General features: G+C 39.8%; 1 protein-coding gene across 1 annotated transcript in view; it reads left to right on the forward strand.

Moving 5' to 3' along the window:
* Positions 1-8,170: 8,170 nt before the first annotated feature.
* The window catches only part of LOC117410462 (neuroendocrine convertase 2-like), a 69,018-nt gene continuing 57,732 nt past the window's right edge, over positions 8,171-19,456 (forward strand). Inside the window, exons 1-2 of the mRNA XM_059025457.1 lie at positions 8,171-8,647; positions 14,188-14,292. Of these exons, the coding sequence (XP_058881440.1) occupies positions 8,465-8,647; positions 14,188-14,292 (288 nt within the window). The 5' untranslated portion in view covers positions 8,171-8,464. The remainder of the gene's footprint in view (positions 8,648-14,187; positions 14,293-19,456) is intronic.

The raw sequence follows: 19,456 nt of genomic DNA on the forward strand, positions 1-19,456 counted from the left end.
TGACTCCAGATCTCCCTGAACACGTCTGCCCACAGAGAAACTAGAGCCCCAGCTTCCCAAGGCTGTACTTTTCTTTCATCGCTGCCCGCCATATTTGTTGTTTTTCTTTCTGGAGTGTACTGACTGATGCAACGCAATGCCGAAAATCCTTAACCCCGACCATGGCCCGGCTTGGCTCGGAGCCAGATTCAGATGTCTTGTGAGGCCAGAGTTTCACGGTTTGGTTCTCGCTTGGCTTGACAAATACCCAGTGGAGAACCACCCATACCCGTAGCGTACTGAGCCCTCACTGATCGGATGTGCCAGTGGAGAAGGGGTATTAGTCAGGCATCATAGGCAATATGGTTCTAATTGTTTGTCTCTCCAGCTTCTTTCAGATGTGAATTGTTATTAATCAAAGATAAATTAATTAAGGTCAGTGATGTGGTGCAGATTATCAGTGTGATGTGGCTGCCCAATTTAACAGAGAACATTCTAATTGGTATAATACATTATGTTGCCTGTGATGCCTGACTTATGGGACACGCTGTATACTTATTTTAACCCTAGGGCCAGAGATACTCAAGCAATTTTTATTGTCAATTATATCTGATAACAAAACGTATGACAACTGAATTGCTGCTGGTAAATGTGCCACACGCATACTAGAAAATTGACAAATATTTTAAAAAAATTTAAGATGACTGCAGTTTGCCGTAAACATGTTTCAGCAGCTGCTATAGTAATTGTAATAATTTTGAAAAGACGTTGACGTAGAAAAACTTGAGTGTGGACCAGAGTGGCTTTGCCTCAGAAATAGGCAAAATACTGAGTTTGGAAGTTCTTCAGTTTGTCTTTTACCTCCACTGGTGATTTCCCAAAAATATTTGCCAATTCCTTAGATTTGTCTTCTTTTTTTTATTGCAGTATTTATATTCCACAAATCTACTGTCCCATACACATTTTCTAGCATAAAAAAATAGTTTCCTAATGCGTCCACTTATCTGTATACATACTTCCTTTGTAGCAAAATGGAGAGTGGAGTCAATCAGGTGATTAGAAAATTGCAATATCATTGGCTGAACACACACAGGCACATAGAACAATTGCCAACTGAATTGCTGAAAATAGAGCAGTGGTCTTTTCAAGCTATTAGATTTCCAATCAAATTTTTTTTGACAACTCAAATTGTCAATTAGTGACACATGGTCAATTTTAATTGTCAATTTGAGTTGCCAAGAAAAAATTCTTACAAATGTCCTTGTGTACCTCTGGCCTGCAACAAAAAATAAGAGGACTCCACCTGGGAAATAAAAGCAACAAACAGCATTAGAGCTGAGGACATGAGTGATTGTTTTTGAAATCTTGGAGGGAGAACATATTTTGTAATGTCCATCCTTCCAGCAGTAGCCATATTGAAAGGATGCTTATTATCTGTCTGATTCATAAATCCATGTTGTGCTATTAATTGCTCCTTACCGGCATCATAATTAACGCTTGCATGTGATCCAAAGCAGAACGAGATGCCTCTTCACTGTATAATTTTCTAGCATAATTTCTGTATTTAGGAACATGAATTTAAGCCTATAGCAGCAATAATAAAAAAAGTTTATGTTTAATAATCCAGATAATAAGTATTTTGTTATTTGTAACACATACATTAAATTGCATTGTTAACGCGTCTGAAAAGGATAAGCTACTTACTGTCTGGAAACATGAAAATCAGATGTGTAGCCTATTCATTGTCTAAGTGGAGAAAATGGCAGGCTTCGGTGTGCTTGTGTGGGCTGTACATCAAGATATATTGGAAGACGATCCTCCCAGAAAGACCCTGCAGATTTGCCCTCTGGATTACTATAATGATGAGAGTAGGTCTCAACTTAGCTAGAGCACAATTACTCACCTTTGGGGAGAACAAGAACATCAACTGAAGAGTTGAACTGCTAGAAACAAGGCTGTTCCCATATAATGACAGTTCCAAACTCACTGCATGATTTGGATTTGATGTTAGCAAGTTTTTGCAGTTAGAAAAAAAAACACACACACTATTTTTCATTCCTATATTGATCACTATCTGTGCACAGAAAGCTAGTACTTTTCTTTACATCATTTTTACTAGGATTCCATCTACCGCTAGAGGCAGCTCAAGTCATTTTAAAGTAAATTATATTTTATAAGTCCCTGTGACAAGTTGGCTGTTGTGGTCAGGCCAGGATGTGACTGGAACCACAACAGACTGGAGTAACTGAAAGTGCTGCGGCGCAGATTTAATAAATAAAAAGATTTAACAAAACACTTTCTCCTTCTCTCTCTCTCCCGTTCTCCACTCACAAACACACTAAACCTGAGTGAGTGAAACGTGCACCTATATATACAGCTGTGCCGGGATTCAATTACTAATTAATTATTCACTTGAATCCCAGCACGTGAACTAATTTGTGCAATCCCAGTGCTCATATACTATTACATACTTTATCTGCACGTATAGTGATTGTGCAATCCCTGTGCCTAAATACAACTATATATTTGAAATCACTCATGCTACACAGACCCATTTATATCCCGTGCACCACTATATCTACATATAACAGACAACATGAAACACACCACATACAACATAAAAAACAAAATACACACAGGGGCAGGGCACACTGCTATATATCCCCCCCCCCCCCCCCCCCCCCTTGTGTACACATGGCCTCAAAGGCCACCTCCCCCTTAAAAGCCCAAAAGTCTTGCTCAAAGTCTCAGGCCAAGAACAGAGGCAACAAGGGGTCCATGGGCAGCAATGTTGCCAGTAGCCAGGCTGTTACTCAAATCCCCGGGGGCCAGCAGCCGATGATCTCCAGGGCAAGGATCTCTCGGCAATAGCGCATGGGCATCCCCAGGTGATGGCGAGCTGGCCTCCCCAGGCGATGGCGAGCAGGCCAAAGGTGTTGCAGGCTCGGCAGCCGTAGGTGATGCAGGCTCGGCAGCCCTAGGCGTTGCAAGCTCAGCAGCCTCAGGTGTTGCAGGAAAGGCAACCCCAGGCGGTGCGGGACAGGGCAGAAGCGATCCCTGGTAAGGCAACGGCCCTTGGGAGGTGACAGCAGGAGAGGAGCCCTCTACCAATAAAGCTGCAGCAGGAGCTCCACTTCTCCCCATGGTGATGGAGTCAGGACCAATCGTGGTGCTCGGGTTGGCCACTCTGGTAGTGGCTGCGGTGGGGTTGGCCCTCTTTACAGCCAGGCTGTTTTCCCGGGTCCTTCCTCTTGTGGTGACAGTGGGAGCTGTAGGTAGTCTCCTTCTTGTGGTGGTGGTGGGAGCTGCAGTTAGTCTATCTCTGGTGGTGAAGGTGGGAGCTGCAGGTAGTCTCCCTCTGGTGGTGAAGGCAGGAGCAGCAGATAGTCTCCTTCCACCTGTGAAGACTGGCACGACCTTCCCTCTCGCGCTGGAGACAGCGGGCCTTCTCCCTCTCACGCTGGGAACTGGAGCAGTTGTCCAAAATAAACACCAATATGTGTTTATTATCTGTTTCTTGTAGGTGTTTAATTTCATGTTTAATTCTAATAAATAAATAAATGCAGCTAGATTGAAACATCCTGTCTGTCACATATACTACTCAGTTTCAAAGCATAATTTTTTAAAATGAAAAAGCATACACTGCCCCTAACCTCTCAATCACGTCCAGCACCTGTGTGTGCAATTTTTTAAACCAGACATGTCCCGTAGCCATAACGTGATGGTGTAAACCGACGGTGTGTATGCCGTTGACGTCTTAAATGGAGGACACAGCTCATTTGCATACCTCCGACAATTGGTTAGATACAATCTCTCAGTAACAGCAAATCACAACTTAACCCATTATTGGCTGGTAAAATAACCAGGCAGTACTTTTATAAATCGTGTGTTAAATACTGCCCAGTAGTTTTTTTTTAATGGACGCAAATTACCACCATCTTTTATGCATATGGGCCAATATGTTTCTCCTGTGTTTTTAAATTACATTAAAATGTTATTACATATTAAATTTCTCATTTTGTACAGTTGACTTCATACTGATGACCTTCACATTGGGGTATAATGGGAGTCGTGGTAGTCACTCAAGCCAAGTTAGAATAAAGGATGGAGGAAAACATCCATGACTACCTGTGAAGGTGTGAGAGTCTCGTTGTTCAGAATGGTCACAAAGAGTTTCAGGAGTCAGGATAAAGTGCAAACAAAAATGAGGATTGTATTGCAGCCACAGATGAAATAATGCAATTTTCAATTTTTAAGCTAATTTGTAAGAAACTTTATAAGTGGCTCACTTTCAGTAGCATTTGTGTAAGTAATTTTTAGAAACTTTTTAGACTCTGAGATTTCATGATGAACTTGTCAATTAAATCAATTATATCAGTTTGCAGCATATTATTTAGAATATGTTGACACATAAAAACAGATCAAGGTCTCTCCTACTGAAATCCATATATGAGGATTACCTAATTATGTATGCATGTCATCACATCCACAATTTTCTAGAAAAATGCAAAACATCAATGTACCCTGTGACTCACACCAAGTTTGTTTGACCCTTTGATGCAGATTGAAGTGTGATTCGGTTCACTTGGAGTAAAACCTCTGAGAACCACATAATCGCACCAGGATGCACATCAAACCAAGTAAATCGAGGTCACTTGAAATGGTGGTCTTGGTTCACTTCGAAGTGGACTGGGTACGTTTTCTCCTTTTCAATGTTTTGCTGTGTGAAACCAAACATACTCCAGTTCACTTGGAAATGAACCACTCCAAACAGCGAAGCAAATTGTGAAAGTGACATATTTCTCTCTGCTGTTTTGAGTTTGCTGTCCCTTCTCCCCAGGTCTTTGTTCCTGCAACCTCTCTCGTCCCCATATCTCACTTTCTATGCATCTCCAAAACCGACCAGCTCCTCCAGGGTCAATTCACGCAGCTTCTCTGCTTTTTCCCTTTATTAATCTCTCTCCAGCTCTTTTTACATCGCAACCCCTCCAAACCCTCTGATCCCCTCTTCATCAACGGTAACCATACTATCATAATAAAAAACTGTTTTTCTACTCATCTTTCCTCTCTCATTTCTAAAGCTAGTCTAATATCTGCTCTTCTCTCCACAATATCTCTTTTACCCAGCAGAGTATTGCTAGTATACTGGGAGTGGGGCCATCTCTCTGACGGGACCACCAGAGCTTTCCTCCCACCAGGAAGTTTTTCCTCTCTACTGAGCTGTGAGATTAGTCTTTAATTCCCCCATTACAAAGTAAAAAAATGTATAATAGATTGGAAATCCTGTTCTGTGATTGGTTAAAACCTCATCATAAGAAGAAAAATAGATTGAACTATTGCCCTAACATCCTTACACCACCAGTCTGTCATGTGATTGGTTCACATCATTGTCAGTCCCGCCTCTTTTCATAGGAATGCCTTTCTCCCCTGCACTCTTCACAAGAGAAAATGGCTGAACACCAATTCTGTGAGTTAAGAAGGGTCATGAACCTCACAAACACTATAGTCTACGGTTGTGTTTGGTGTACTTTGGTAGGATATAATGCCAGTTTTATATTTCATTTATATGTTGTGTTATTGTTTTTTTAATGTGAATCTTAAGGGCGGTGTATAAGAAGAACTTCGAAGCTATCTTTAAATAGGACCTGCGTCACCTCATGTGGTTTGACAGTGGTTGAATTAATGTGTTTTTATACCACATTAAAATGGCACACCTCCTACAAGGTGCAGCTGTAGAGAAGCAACAAAATCCCCATTGTGCTGCGCATTTGAATTTTTTTTTTTAACACCATGCAATTGGGCAGTATTGTGAATTTTGGTTTTAATACCAACATTTATCACTGAAGTTGTTTAATTAAAAAATGAATGCAAAGTAGGATAAATTATCTTAAAATAAGAAGAATTTCACAAGTGGGCCTACATAGGATACAGAAAAAGAATGTGGCATAGACAAGTTAATTTCTGCAAATATACCTTATGGTAGTACCATTAAAGATTAAACAACTTACACTGCAAATATTTCATTTTTTATGTCACTTGTTGGCAAAATTCCCATCTTATAGATCCTGTCCTTTGCATCTCTCTCTTATATATTACAGAATACATGTCAGGGAATCCATTTGAATAACACAGTAATTAGTCATGTGAGGGACGTCCTCTTCACACAAAAGTGGGTGAGAATATGCATCTGAAAAAATATGACAAAGACAGATTGTTTAGACAAAAATGAAGACTGAATCTACATGAGCTACTGTATGAGTAATATAGAGCCTTGGGGCTCAATGCAGATCTGCTCAGATTGGCAGGGACTTGTTGTGGGGAATGCACAACTTAGATCAGGCAATGCAGGTTAACTTCAGCAAGACTGGAAAGACACACACTGTATCCTCGACTGTACTTCATGTGACCTAAAAAAATCTTTGAGCCATGATATCATACTATCATCTAAAAAGCATAAGACAATCGACAGCACATAAACTGGAATATATTAGAATGGCTTATAAAACACAATCCTGACTACATAAGCCTTTATTTGTTTTCTCAGCTTGTGTATAAAATATAATATTTTAAAGTGCTGGATTGTACTTGATCCTGCTTTTACTTGTCTTGGAAAATAATAAGGGGGAAAAAAAGAAGAAAGTTTTTGGAGATATGGCTCAAACCCATTGAACAAAAAATAGCAGGTTTATACATTTTAGGGTGGTGGTATTAAGATCTGCCACAGTTTAGATCAGTTGGCTCCTGAGTAACGTATGGTTGACAGCTCCACAATATGGCACTTTTGATTTCGAGGGGAAATATTTAATTGAACACATTTATCATTTAATAGGTCTAAAAAGAATACAAAGACATAACAAATGTACAGTCAAAATGCACCAAAAATACTGAAGTATTGGTTTAATTTGGTAATTTGCGCAGCAGTGTGGCGTAGTGGTTAGGGCTCTTGACTGGAGGGTTGTGGGTTCAATCCCTGGTAGGGGACACTGCTGCTGTACCCTTGAGCAAGGTACTTTACCTAAATTGCTCCAGTAAAAACCCAACTGTATAAATGGGTAATTGTATGTAAAAATAATGTGATATCTTGTAACAATTGTAAGTCGCCCTGGATAAGGGCGTCTGCTAAGAAATAAATAATAATAATACCTTCTTTACTACAAGTAATTTATATTTGGATTTTAATCCAACATATTTAAGGTTACATGCTGAAATGTTTACATTTTATTCGTTGTCTTGTGTATTTTTATTTAGCTCTTTAAAAGGCCATTAATCGTTAGCTTGGCTCTTATAGACCAAAAGGATTGGACAGCTCTGGTTTAGAATACATTATTAAAATATCCCCAAATCATAATACCATATAGTGGCAAAGTATTGTTGCACAAGATCAATAAGTTCTTTAATTATTGCACTGGTTTGAAAACATAGTCATATATATATATATATATATATATATATATATATATATATATAAATGGTAACAAATATTCAAACATTGGCACTAATTAGTGTACTTAAATATGTTCTTTATGTTTTAAAGGAGTCTCAGCAATTGATAAACCAAAGGTAATCTTTGTAGACATTTTAAAATTACTATGGACTGAGGTCCTAAACTGTGAGAAATGCTTCTTAGAATTAAATAAATAAAATTAAAAGATAACACAACATATTATTATAGAATCATTGGTGAATATAAATAAACAAATAATATACTTTTTAGAGAATACAGATATACACTAAGGGTGTTCAGATAATCTTTACACATTTCTCACTGTGTTGAGCAAATTAACATATACATTCGTAAAATAATAAATAGTTATAAATACATTATAAAAACAATATATTTCAACCAACTGCTCCATAAGCCACTGATAATAATCTATTCTGTAGGTTTGTATCATTACAACACATCAATAAAGCACACGCATCTATGACAAAAACACCATTCTGTAAACATACAGTACTTGAAACAGAAAAGGGAAAACACTGTAGTTAATAGATTACAACTAATCGCTCGTTTATTTTCTTCCCTGAAAATAATATTGCGTCCTTTAATTTAGGATTTCCTATCTAACTCTTGCTTGCCAAGCCAATACGCACACAGTGGTACAGTGTATGAAATGGAGGAATTATCCAGGGTGCTGAATCAGGAGGTTTAGCATCTGGAAGTGAAGGTTTACCCAGAGTAAAGAACCAACCACACCCGCGCAAGCTTATTGGGTGAAACATGGTGGGATGTCAATCTTGAAAACCTTCACGAGCGTGCTGATGAATTATAGATGAAAGGAAGCTGAAAATGCATATTTGGTGCCAAACACAAGCACACGACCATACACACAATCAACATTTCATAGACGGACCATCTAACTTCCACTGCTTCATCCACAGCGAGATGCATACAGAAATGCTTTAATTACAAGTGAAACACGAGCGCCCCGTGCACCGTCTGCAGCCTTTATTCCATCCACTGCATTCAACATTAACGAAAATCATGCTAGGATTGAATAAGGATGGGACCACAGTCATCCTTGTTTTGCTTAATGCAATTATTTTTGCAACAGCAACTGCAGAGAAGGCGATCTATACAAATCATTTCTTGGTTCAGTTGCATGAAGGAGAAGACAATGTAGCCAAGCAAGTTGCAGCAGATCACGGTTTTAACATTGGCAAAAAGGTAAGATAAATACATTACAACTGCCACCTATGTGTGCAGTGTTTAGATAAAAAGTTTTGACATGTAATAATTGAAATAACATTTAAGCATAATATACTGAAAGTTATCTTATTGTCTCATATGATCATGCCCTATTTGAAAAAAAAACGTTGTTCTCTTTATTTGCATTCTTGTGTGTGCTACTGCCAGCCTTTTTACTCTTTAACTTGATATACCTCACTGCAGTACTTTCACATACTGTATTTTCCAGTGCTTCCCATTTCTGTTACTTTGTTAAATTAGAGAATGCCATTCTTGCACGACAAATAATAATCACTGATGCTTTACAGTGACAATGTTATAGAACAGTGTCAGTTGGCTAAATGAGGACAATCACTCATCTCTCTCATCATTAGTTAGCCATAAACTAATGACTTGTAAGTGGATCAAATTGGCGGTCATCCAACACTAAAAAATGTAATTTAGTCGTAGTTGTCAATCACCTTGAAACTGTCTAAATACTTTCTAGTACATGTTTGTTTTAGGTACGCTTCTGAGTAACACTTTGCAACGCTACTTTCCACTAACCCTTCCCTAAACAAGATTACACAAACAAAATTGTTGTACGGTATGTTTAAAAATCTGGCGCGCTTCTGAGTAAACATTTAATGTATTTCTACACAAATTATATACAGTACCTATACGTTGTTTTGTCTGTGTAAATATTGCCTACGTGAATCGTTTTCTATGTTAACGGGGTAAAAGTGTAGTTTTTGTTAAATAGCTTACTGTATTTTGTATACTATTGTGTATAATAATAAACGCATGTAGATCCCTGTGCAATACGTCATGTTTGATTATGGTTAAGGTAAGGGTGGGCTTCATTATTATTATTATTTTTAATGTAGTTCATTTACTGCAAGTATAGCCCTTAGTTAAAGATTAGGATTTACCGCCACAATTTTTTTTGTTATTAAATGTAATTAGGATGGAATTAAACATTGAATTAACAAATATATAGAATACCGCACATTGTCACATTTTAAAAACATATCTAGTAATAGTATACTATTTTAAACAATAAGCTTTACTTATTTTCTGTAAACTGTATTCAATATTAATTAACATATTACAGCATTTGAATATGGGCTTTACAGAATAAAGTTTATAAATGTTGTATTATGTGGGTGGTTAATAAATTAAGATCTATCTGTAAAAACAATCACTTTAGACTTTGATTATAGTCGAATGGAGAAAATACCAATACAATAACTAATACAAAGTCTATCAAGTAATTACAGTATCAGCATATCCTACTATGTATTATGCTTATGCATTATGTATTATGCTTATGCTTGTGGGTATAATAAGGTGTGTATGTAACTGCTGCCATGTACAACAACTTTTGATAACGATAATGAAAACAGAATTTTTTTTGGCGTCAATTGTTGATTTAAATAATTAATAAGTGTGTGTGTGTGTGTGTTTGTGTACACACACACACACACACACACACAGTGCTGGTGCTAGGATTTACTGTACCTTAGTGTAAGATTCTGAAGTAACCCCCTGCCCCCACCCCCCCAAAAAAGAGAAAAGAGTGTGATTTGGTGGGATGCTGTTTGTGCATTGTGATGATTTTTTTTCAGACAGAAATACCTAGCAGTAGTTTTATCATATGTAATAAACTATAACATGAATATTATGGGTCAAGTATATAAGAAATTTCACTATACAGTACAGACCATCATAAATCGAGGCTACATTTATTGTATTTTGCCAGTATTGCATGTACAGTTGTAATTTATCTATTAGAATACAATGAATTAACAGTACAACTATGGCCAAAAGCAACAATTTAAAAATGTGACATTTTGAAATTCAACATGAAATACTACTGTACAACTATTATGGCTTCCGGTAAACTTTTGCGATATCATTCTGTACTTTCTTTGATTACATGATGTTAAATAAAACATTTAAATTATGTTAATCTATTATTTTTTTAATTATGTTTCAATCCAAAAAAAAATGTAGGTGATGCAAAACTTTTGTCCACAGCTGTACCTGTGGGGCTCTGCCATGTTTCACCGTGTGGAACTGCTCCTCGAGCAGACCGGGGTGTTCTAATAAACAAGCAGAACATATTTCACGTTAAGAAGATGGGGGCTCCCAAGTGGCACATCCGGTAAAGGCGCTCCGCGTGGAGTGCAGGATGCGCTCTATAGCCTGGACGTCGCCGGTTCGAGTCCAGGCTATTCCACAGCCGACCGTGGACGGGAGCTCCCAGGGGGTGGCGCACAATTGGCCAAGCGCCAGGGTGTCCCCATCTCACCACGCACCAGTGACCCCTGTAGTCTGGCCGGGCGCCTGCGGGCTTGCCTGTAAGCTGCCCGAGAGCTGTGTTGTCCTCCGACGCTGTAGCTCTTGGGTGGCTGCATGGTGAGTCCGCAGTGTGAAAAAAAGCAGTCGGCTGACGGCACACTCTTCGGAGGACAGTGTGTGTTCGTCTTCGCCCTCCCGAGTCAGTGCAGGGGTGGTAGCGGTGAGCTGAGCTTCAAAATAATAATTGGCCATTCCAAATTCGGAGAAAATAATAAAAATAAAAAAAGAAGGTGGAACGGTTTCGCCAAATCAGATTGTCCAGTTCTGTTCGGGCTCATGAAATTACGCCTTTAGTATCATATCTCCCCGCAGATCAATCACATGACTTTAAGACTGACCTATTGCCAGAGCGCTCGCTCTGCGCCCCGCCTCCAGATTGCCCGAACTGACAGCTTGCCCCACCCCAAATATGGCTGTATGGACCGCAGAAAGGCTACCTACCTGTCCCAAGCCTTAGAGGGGTTAGCCTCTGAAGTGCTGTTGGACCTGAGCTGGCAGGAGAGGGTTGGCTGCATGGCACTGATGATGGCGCTGAAACGGCGGTTCTGCATCATTAAGTCCCTGGAACTGGTAGCTGGGTCTACGTGGTTCTCGTCGCTGGACCTCCAGACCGGTTACTGGCAGGTAGTCTTTGCACCATCGGCAAGACCCAAGACTGTCTTTTCGACAGGCAGGGGACTATGACAATTCTGTGTGATGTCATTCAGGCTGTGCAACGCCCAGCGACCTTCGAACAGCTCATGGAGATGGTTCTTGTCAGCGTCCCCTCCCAAGAGTGCCTTGTCTACCAGGATGACCTGCTGGTGCCCGGAGCATCCTTCCAGAACATCACAGCTGTGTTGTCCCAGGAACACCGCACACAAAGGACCCACGGATCAGTCACACGCCCCCATCCAGCAGTTTCCTGTTGGAGGACCCATGGAGATGGTTGAGGTCAACATCTTGGGCCCATTCCCCCTCTCAGACAAGGGGAACTGATACGTCTTGGTAGCCCTTGTCTACTTTACAAAGTGGCCTGAAGCCTACGCACTGCCCAACCAGGAGGTGCAGATGGTGGCTGAAGCGCTGCTGGAGGGGTTCTTCAGCCAATTCGGGGTCCCTCAGGAGCTCCACAGTGACCACATGCCAGTGTTTGCAGGCATGTGCAGACGGCTGGGCATCTGCAGGATGTGGATGACCCCCCTTCAACCGCAGAACATGGCTTGGTCGAGCGGTTCAGCATGCTTGCGGTCCAGCTGGCCATCACCACCGTCACTCACCAACGCAACTGGGATGCCCAACTGCCCCTCATCCTTCTGGCTTGCCGCTCTGCAGTACAGGGCTCCACCTCCTACACTCCATCACTCTGATGTTGAGCTGAGAACTTCACCCCTGAGGCGGTGTTCAGCCGGCCGCTGGACATGTCTGCTGAACCACCCAGACCGGAATATGCCAAGCTGCTGCAGGACCATCTGGAGTTGGATCACGGCTTCACCAGGAACCAGTTGCAGGCCGCGGGCTGCCGGTAGAAGAGAAACTACGACACCAGGGTACGAAGGAGGCACTTCACAGCGGGGACACTGGTCTAGGTGTACAGCCCCCAATGGAAGCGGGGCCGCTGCCCCAAGCTGGACAGCCATTTGCATTCAGTCAAAAGAAACCATAGGATAGCCATCAATGCCAGCGGTTCAGTACATAATGACAATATATTCTCTTTCTGCTATGCATTTTTCACATTTACATGTGTTTGTTTTTTTTCAGAAAGCATTGAGCAAGTCTGAGGATCAGATTATGCATTTATCAAGCAATTTAATATGATAATGTCAGATGTATATAAATTCCACAATTCTTTTAAGTTAGCAGGTAAAATAACACACAGCAGGGTTATCTTTAACTGCTCTATGTAAACAATTAAGGGCTTTTTACATGATATATCTCAGTGTCACCCTGCAGTCATAAATATATCATGTTCTTAAGTTAAAATCATTTAAAATGGTGCATATTGCATTATGTGGTGTAAACATAATGCTTTATTACTGTCAAAAAAGAAACCAAGAAAGAGATTAACCTGTGCTGTGAAAATACTACGTGAACCCATGAAACAATCTTTCACTGTTCACTGTTGACTTTCTCAGAAATCTGAAAAAAATAGATTATAAATAATGGATGCTACTGTATCACTTATTTTCCCAGCTCTAAAACAAAATGGTTACATGTTGCTTTATTAATGCAGGTCAGAGTATCAAAAGTATGTAAAGTGTTGCTCTTCAGCTTCAACATCAGCATAAAAAAACAATTAATTAAAAAGTCCCAAATTCTGTTGCTCACCTGTAAAAAACTACCTACTGTAATATGTTCTGTTACTGTACCTGTAATTAGAGTTTATGCACTTTCTTTTTTGCATTTTTAATAGAAAGCCATTGTTTGGAATAATAGAGAAACACAACAAAAAAAGTTACAATAAACCAATACAAAATAAAATGTAGAAGCTACTGAATATATTTGCAATTGGTTTCCAAAACAAAACAGATAAACTGTGGCCGATCTTAATACCTCTGCCTTAGTATGGAAGGCTGGTTATAACTTGTAGCAATCACTATTGAAAAATGAATTAACATGTCCATTTTTTTAAACTCGCATGGACTGCTCTCCTCCTTGTGTGAGTTATAAGTTTTAAGAAATTACATGTGATATTGCTTTTAAATACCTTCAGCTAAGTATTTCATTTATTTTTTGTTTCTGATATAATTATTTTGTAATACACCAAGTAGCCAATGGCACTGGAGGGCTGTATTGAGATTTAGTAATTTACTTTACACCACAGTAAAACATAAAATACCTGTATGTTATCAAATCTGAGGAAAAGAAGAACCTGGCACTGAAATATAACATTGCATTCACAGAGGGATAGGGTTTATATCAGATTATCAGAATATCTGATTACCCTTATTACAGATTTATGCTTTGAAATGACCACAGTGTAAGAGTAGTATGAGACACTGTATAATAAATCTACTGTAGCCTAAACTAAAATGCTGAAATAAATAAGTTGTTAAATAAATAAATGCTTCAATAGTCAGTTATCTGGATACGATGGGCTCTATTTAATGTGCTGCTATGGCACTGTTATGGGACTGTAAACCAGTGTAATTTACACCCCAGACAGTCTGAGTGACCCTGTCATCTTTTCACTTCAGCTCCCTTTTGGGGAAGGACTATTCCACTTTTATCACAACGCCATTCCAAAAGCAAGGAGAAGACGCAGCCATCAACACAAGCAACGCCTTGAAAAGGACCCAAGGGTAAGCCTTCCCGATGATAATTTCCCACCCTTCACTGGTGGTTCCTATAGCAACCACACTGTATATAGTCAGTTAACTAGGGAAAGTGACAATAGCTGATTTCTAGCTTGTTCCTATAACTTGTAGATTTTTGTAACAGGACATATGCAACCTGGGACTACCTGGCTAATCTCATTTCTATACACTATTCAGAATGTGTCACTTTACAGTCTACTACATGCTTACATTTATATATGCCTATTATAACTGCCTTATAAAATACAGAAAGGTCAAACGTATTGGCATGATTGCAAGTAATAAAACGACATAGCAGTTAAAATATCATAGCTAGGGCTTTTTATTATTATTTATTTCTTAGCAGACGCCCTTATCCAGGGCGACTTACAATTGTTACAAGATATCACATTATTTTTACATACAATTACATTATTTTTTACATACAATTACCCATTTATACAGTTGTGTTTTTACTGGAGCAATCTAGGTAAAGTACCTTGCTCAAGGGTACAGCAGCACGACCCTCCGGTCAAGAGTCCGGAGCCCTAACCACTGCTCCACACTGCTGCCCAATACGTGTTTTATAACAACTTGTTCCTTGAGAACAAGTTCAGTCAAGAAATGCTAGCTACCGAGCTGTCTGCATTTGACTTATCCAAACAGCTTGTAGCCCTTTGATTAACACTGGTAAGGAAACAACAGAGAGCCTGCAAATTAACAGACTGAGCTCAAGGTTTTATTTTAAAAGATGGTTGCGAAGAGGCAATAAACAGGGTTTGAAATGAATCCACATTGAAGCATAGTCTGTTGACAATGAAAGTAAAGATCTGCCAGGTAAAATAATCCCTAAATTAATTGATTTAATATATAAAAAAAATCCTGAACAGCAAGGCAGATGAAGCAGGGCAAACAGCAATGGTGAGAAAAAAATAGAAAGCAGGAACTTGGGAGTGTTGAAATTATTTCAGAGCATTTAAATGTTGCAGAGTAATCTGGTAGTGTAGGGTTGTTGTTGATGTCAAAAATGTGTCCAATTACAAACACTAACAGACATGAAAACAACAAACATGCAGACACTGACCTACATTCTACAGTAAACCAATAAACAACAACCAATTTACTACAGCTAAGGTACACAGACAAGCAAACAGACCTAGAGCCTCATTTACAAGAGGAGTTTGCACACACGTAAAATGGTGAATCTAATGTGCGCAATAAATCTAAATTTACTGCCCCATTTGCTAACAGAGAACGCATTAAAACACCTTTTTCCTTTCTCCTTTAATACATATACAATAAAAGTCATGTTATGCAATAGCATATTTTTCTTTTTGTTCTACTTACTCGAGAAATATTGATTGATGAGACATCAATTCTCTTGCTTGTCGGCATTGTCACCCTGCAGAGCAGGCTCTGTGTGGGAAATTTGATAGAATAGTTTCTAAAATTGCATTGATGTACTGTATCATTTTGGAATTCTTATGAAAGATTATAACAGTAACATACAGTAACATCACTATGACACTGCACAGGGCAACATAGTTTGAGTTTACTGGAAATGAAAGAAGCTATGGAGTCTCAATGAAAGTTTGTTTTTGAAAATGAGAAGAAAAAATGAAAGTGCTGTGGATGCCATGAACAACACAACCACAGGAAAGGACTTTTTATTTACTTCAAGAAGCCATTGAGGGGCTCCTGACCTTTTTCACTGCCGACCGTGGACGGGGGGGGGGGAGGGCTTAGGTCGGCCAGGGTGTTCTCGGCTCACCACGCACTAGCAACCCCTGTAGACTGGCCGGTTAAGTGCGGGCTTGACTGTAACCTGTCCAGAGCTGCGTTGTCCTCCGACGCTGTAGCTCTGGGTTGGCTGTATGGCGGGCCTGCAGAGTGAAAAGAAGTGGTCGGCTGACGGCACACGTTTCGGAGGACAGCGTGTGTTCATCTTCGCCGCTCCTGAGTCAGCGCAGGGGTGATAGCGGTGAACTGAGCCTAAAATACAATTGACCATTTCAAATTGGGAGAAAAACGGGGTAAAAAAAAAAAGAAGCCATAGAAAGTGCAGAATTACCTTGGAAGAAACTAACTGGGATTACAGCAGATGGTGCACCATATATGACTGGACAAAAGAGCTGGCTAGCAGAGTGTTGGAAAAAATTAAAGAAAGAAATACAGAAGTACCAATTTCCTTAAACTGGATTCTGTGGAAAAGCTGCAGAATTAGAACATGTAATGAGCATTGTTATCAAGTGTACCAGAAAAGAAGTGCCAAGTGTCTGGACAGAAGTCATAAAAAGGCACATTTCATAGTGGTACTGTTTACTACTTCACATTTTTACTGTTTACTATTTCGCATTTTCACCGCTTGTCAGTATCTTTTTTTCAGTGCTGTTTCTGTACTATAAAATACATTAAGTAATATGTTGGTTAATTGATTGAAACCATGTCTGCATACTTACTGATGACTAGGAATCGTGCAGTGGGAGTAATGTGTGTTGTGTAAAGTAGTATATTTGAGTATGTTGGCCTACATACAATTTATATTGACATTTTCACGTACATTAAGATGTATATACAGGTGCACTCCACTTACAACTGATCCTGTTAGAACAGAGTTCCCTTTACAACGTATTGAGGAGGCATGTCCCTGCCAAACAACGTGGGTTTTAATGGGGAATTACTCTGGTTAAAACTGACTCGTTTATAACGTATATACTGTTTAATATGTACAGTTTTCCTGTTCCATAGGCACGTCTTTTGCGTTTAATATGTGCAGTTTATTTAACATATACAGTACTGTTTTATTAGGTAGAGTCTTCCTGTTCCGCAGGCAGATGTTTTGCGTTTAATACGTACAGTTTTCCTGTTCCACAGGCAGGTCTTTTGCATTTAATACGTACAGTTTAATACATACAGTACTGTTTTATTAGGTACAGTTTTCCTCTTCCACAGGTAGGTATTTTGTGCCAATAAGGTACATCCGGGACAGTAAATGACAGTCACGGCGGCATTTGTGACATCGGGCAGGAAAAACAGTTGTTGTTTACTTTTGTTCTATGTTTTTGTTGGGACAGCCGTTGTACAGTTTAAAACGTATAACATATACAAATTGTATTACATTTAGCGAAAATATAAATTTGTAAAATGGTACTACTTATTGCATTGTACGGCTCACAGGGGTGTGTTTTGTTCCCAGAATGTTATGACAGATCAAGACAGCAGACTTGTGCAATGTTGTAGCAATTCCCATGCTACATAATGTGGGTGTAAATCTCACCCACCTGTCCCTTTAATTAGGGTCAGTAGCCTGGCCAGGTCAAAACTTCATTTCCCATAGTTCCTTGCAACCACCCTCTGTTCATCCTCTCTCCCCATTGGCTCATTCAGATTTCCACCCCTCCAATCTCAGAGCTCCTTAGTAGCCAGCAGTTGTATTAAAGCTGGCTAATCAGGCCTGAGGGGGACTCCCTTTCTCAGAGGAATCCATTAAACTACAGCATTTTCTTTACTTAAATTTCAGTGAATCCATTACCATCCTTAGATAATTCCAGTGCATCCGTTCATTTTCTTTTGTTGCTGCACTTTGTCTAAACTCCTCTTTTTGTTTTCACTGTTACTTGTTTAAGTTTAGCTGTTTTTCAGGTCTGTTTAGTGTTTGTTGTTTTATGTGTGACAGCCTCCATTTTTTCCTGATCCTCCTGATTTTTTCCAAACAACTGTTCACCATTCAACTCAACACTACAGGACAGTCTCAACAATTTCAACGTACTCAATGTTTTCAATCTTCTACAATCACCATCATTTCGGGACACTTTGCTGGACTGCCTTATTTGTGGGTGAGATCATTTCTTTTTTGTTTGGATTTTTTCTACTTTAATTTGATACTTTGTTTCCTGTATTTTTTGTTATTTTGTTACTTTGTATGGATTTCAATTACCCTGCTTTACTGGACTTGTTGGGCCTACCTGTCATTTTCCCACCATTGCCATAGAGTTTTTCGTCTGTATCTATTTATTTATCCTTGGTCTTTATCTGTGTGTGTTGTGTTTGTGAGTGTGGGTTTATTGGAGACCCTCCGGACACCATTCATTTCTACTTTGTGAATCTGTTTAGCCTTCTGTTTGTCCCTACATATTTATCTGTACCATCTTATTTCTTACCTGTTACCTGCAATTATTTGAATTACTTTCTTATCATTATTCATTTCATTCATTTGTTGACATTATTGTTCACAATAATAAACTGATTGTTCGTGAAATTGGCACCTCTGACGTCCCTGCTTTTGCTGTCTGTCACTCTTGCTGACTTATTTAGCTATAGGAATAGGGCCAGTAGTTTCTCCTTAGGGAGGACAGTGCAACTGCTTCTCAGTTGTGCAGAGTGATCGTTACAGAATTGGTGGCCCGTACGGGGAAACTACTGGCCCTATTCCTATACCGTCACCCGTCACTCCATCTCCACTGAGGACGAAGTCCCTGTTCGGGGTCGACTGTATAGAGTGTCTCCACTGAAGAAGGCTTTAATCAAGGAACACGTCCAAGACATGCTTCTGGACGGAGTTATAGAACCATCTAACTCCCCATGGTCCTCTCCAGTGGTGCTCACAGAGAAGAAAGATGGTGGTTACAGGTTCTGTGTGGACTACAGAAAGCTGAATGCAAAGACTGTCTTTGATGCATATCCCATGCCCCTCATTCATGACATCCTGGAGTCCCTGAGTGGTGCTGCGGTATTCAGTTCCCTTGATCTACGCTCGGGTTACTGGCAAGTGGCGATGGACTCGGCAAGTAGAGCGAAGACTGCGTTTACTACACCCTTTGGTTTTTATCAATTTAATGTAATGCCATTTGGGTTAAAAAATGCTGCAGCCACTTTTCAACGGCTGATGGAGAGAGTGTTAGGAGACCTCCGAGGGAAGATCTGTTTCGTCTACATAGATGACATCATTGTCTATTCACCAAACTCCGCACAGCATCTTCAAGACCTCGAAGCTGTCTTCCACAAACTTCATCTGGCCCGTCTTACTCTCAATCTCAAAAAATGCCACTTCTTCAAACACACTCTCCATTTCCTTGGTCATGTGGTTTCAGGTGAGGGTGTAGCTGCTGATCCCCACAAGCTCCAAGCCATCCAGGAATATCCCATTCCTACCAACTTGAAGGAGGTTCAA

The sequence above is a fragment of the Acipenser ruthenus genome, chromosome 6 (genome assembly GCF_902713425.1).
Source record: "Acipenser ruthenus chromosome 6, fAciRut3.2 maternal haplotype, whole genome shotgun sequence".
Taxonomy (NCBI): Eukaryota; Metazoa; Chordata; class Actinopteri; order Acipenseriformes; family Acipenseridae; genus Acipenser; species Acipenser ruthenus.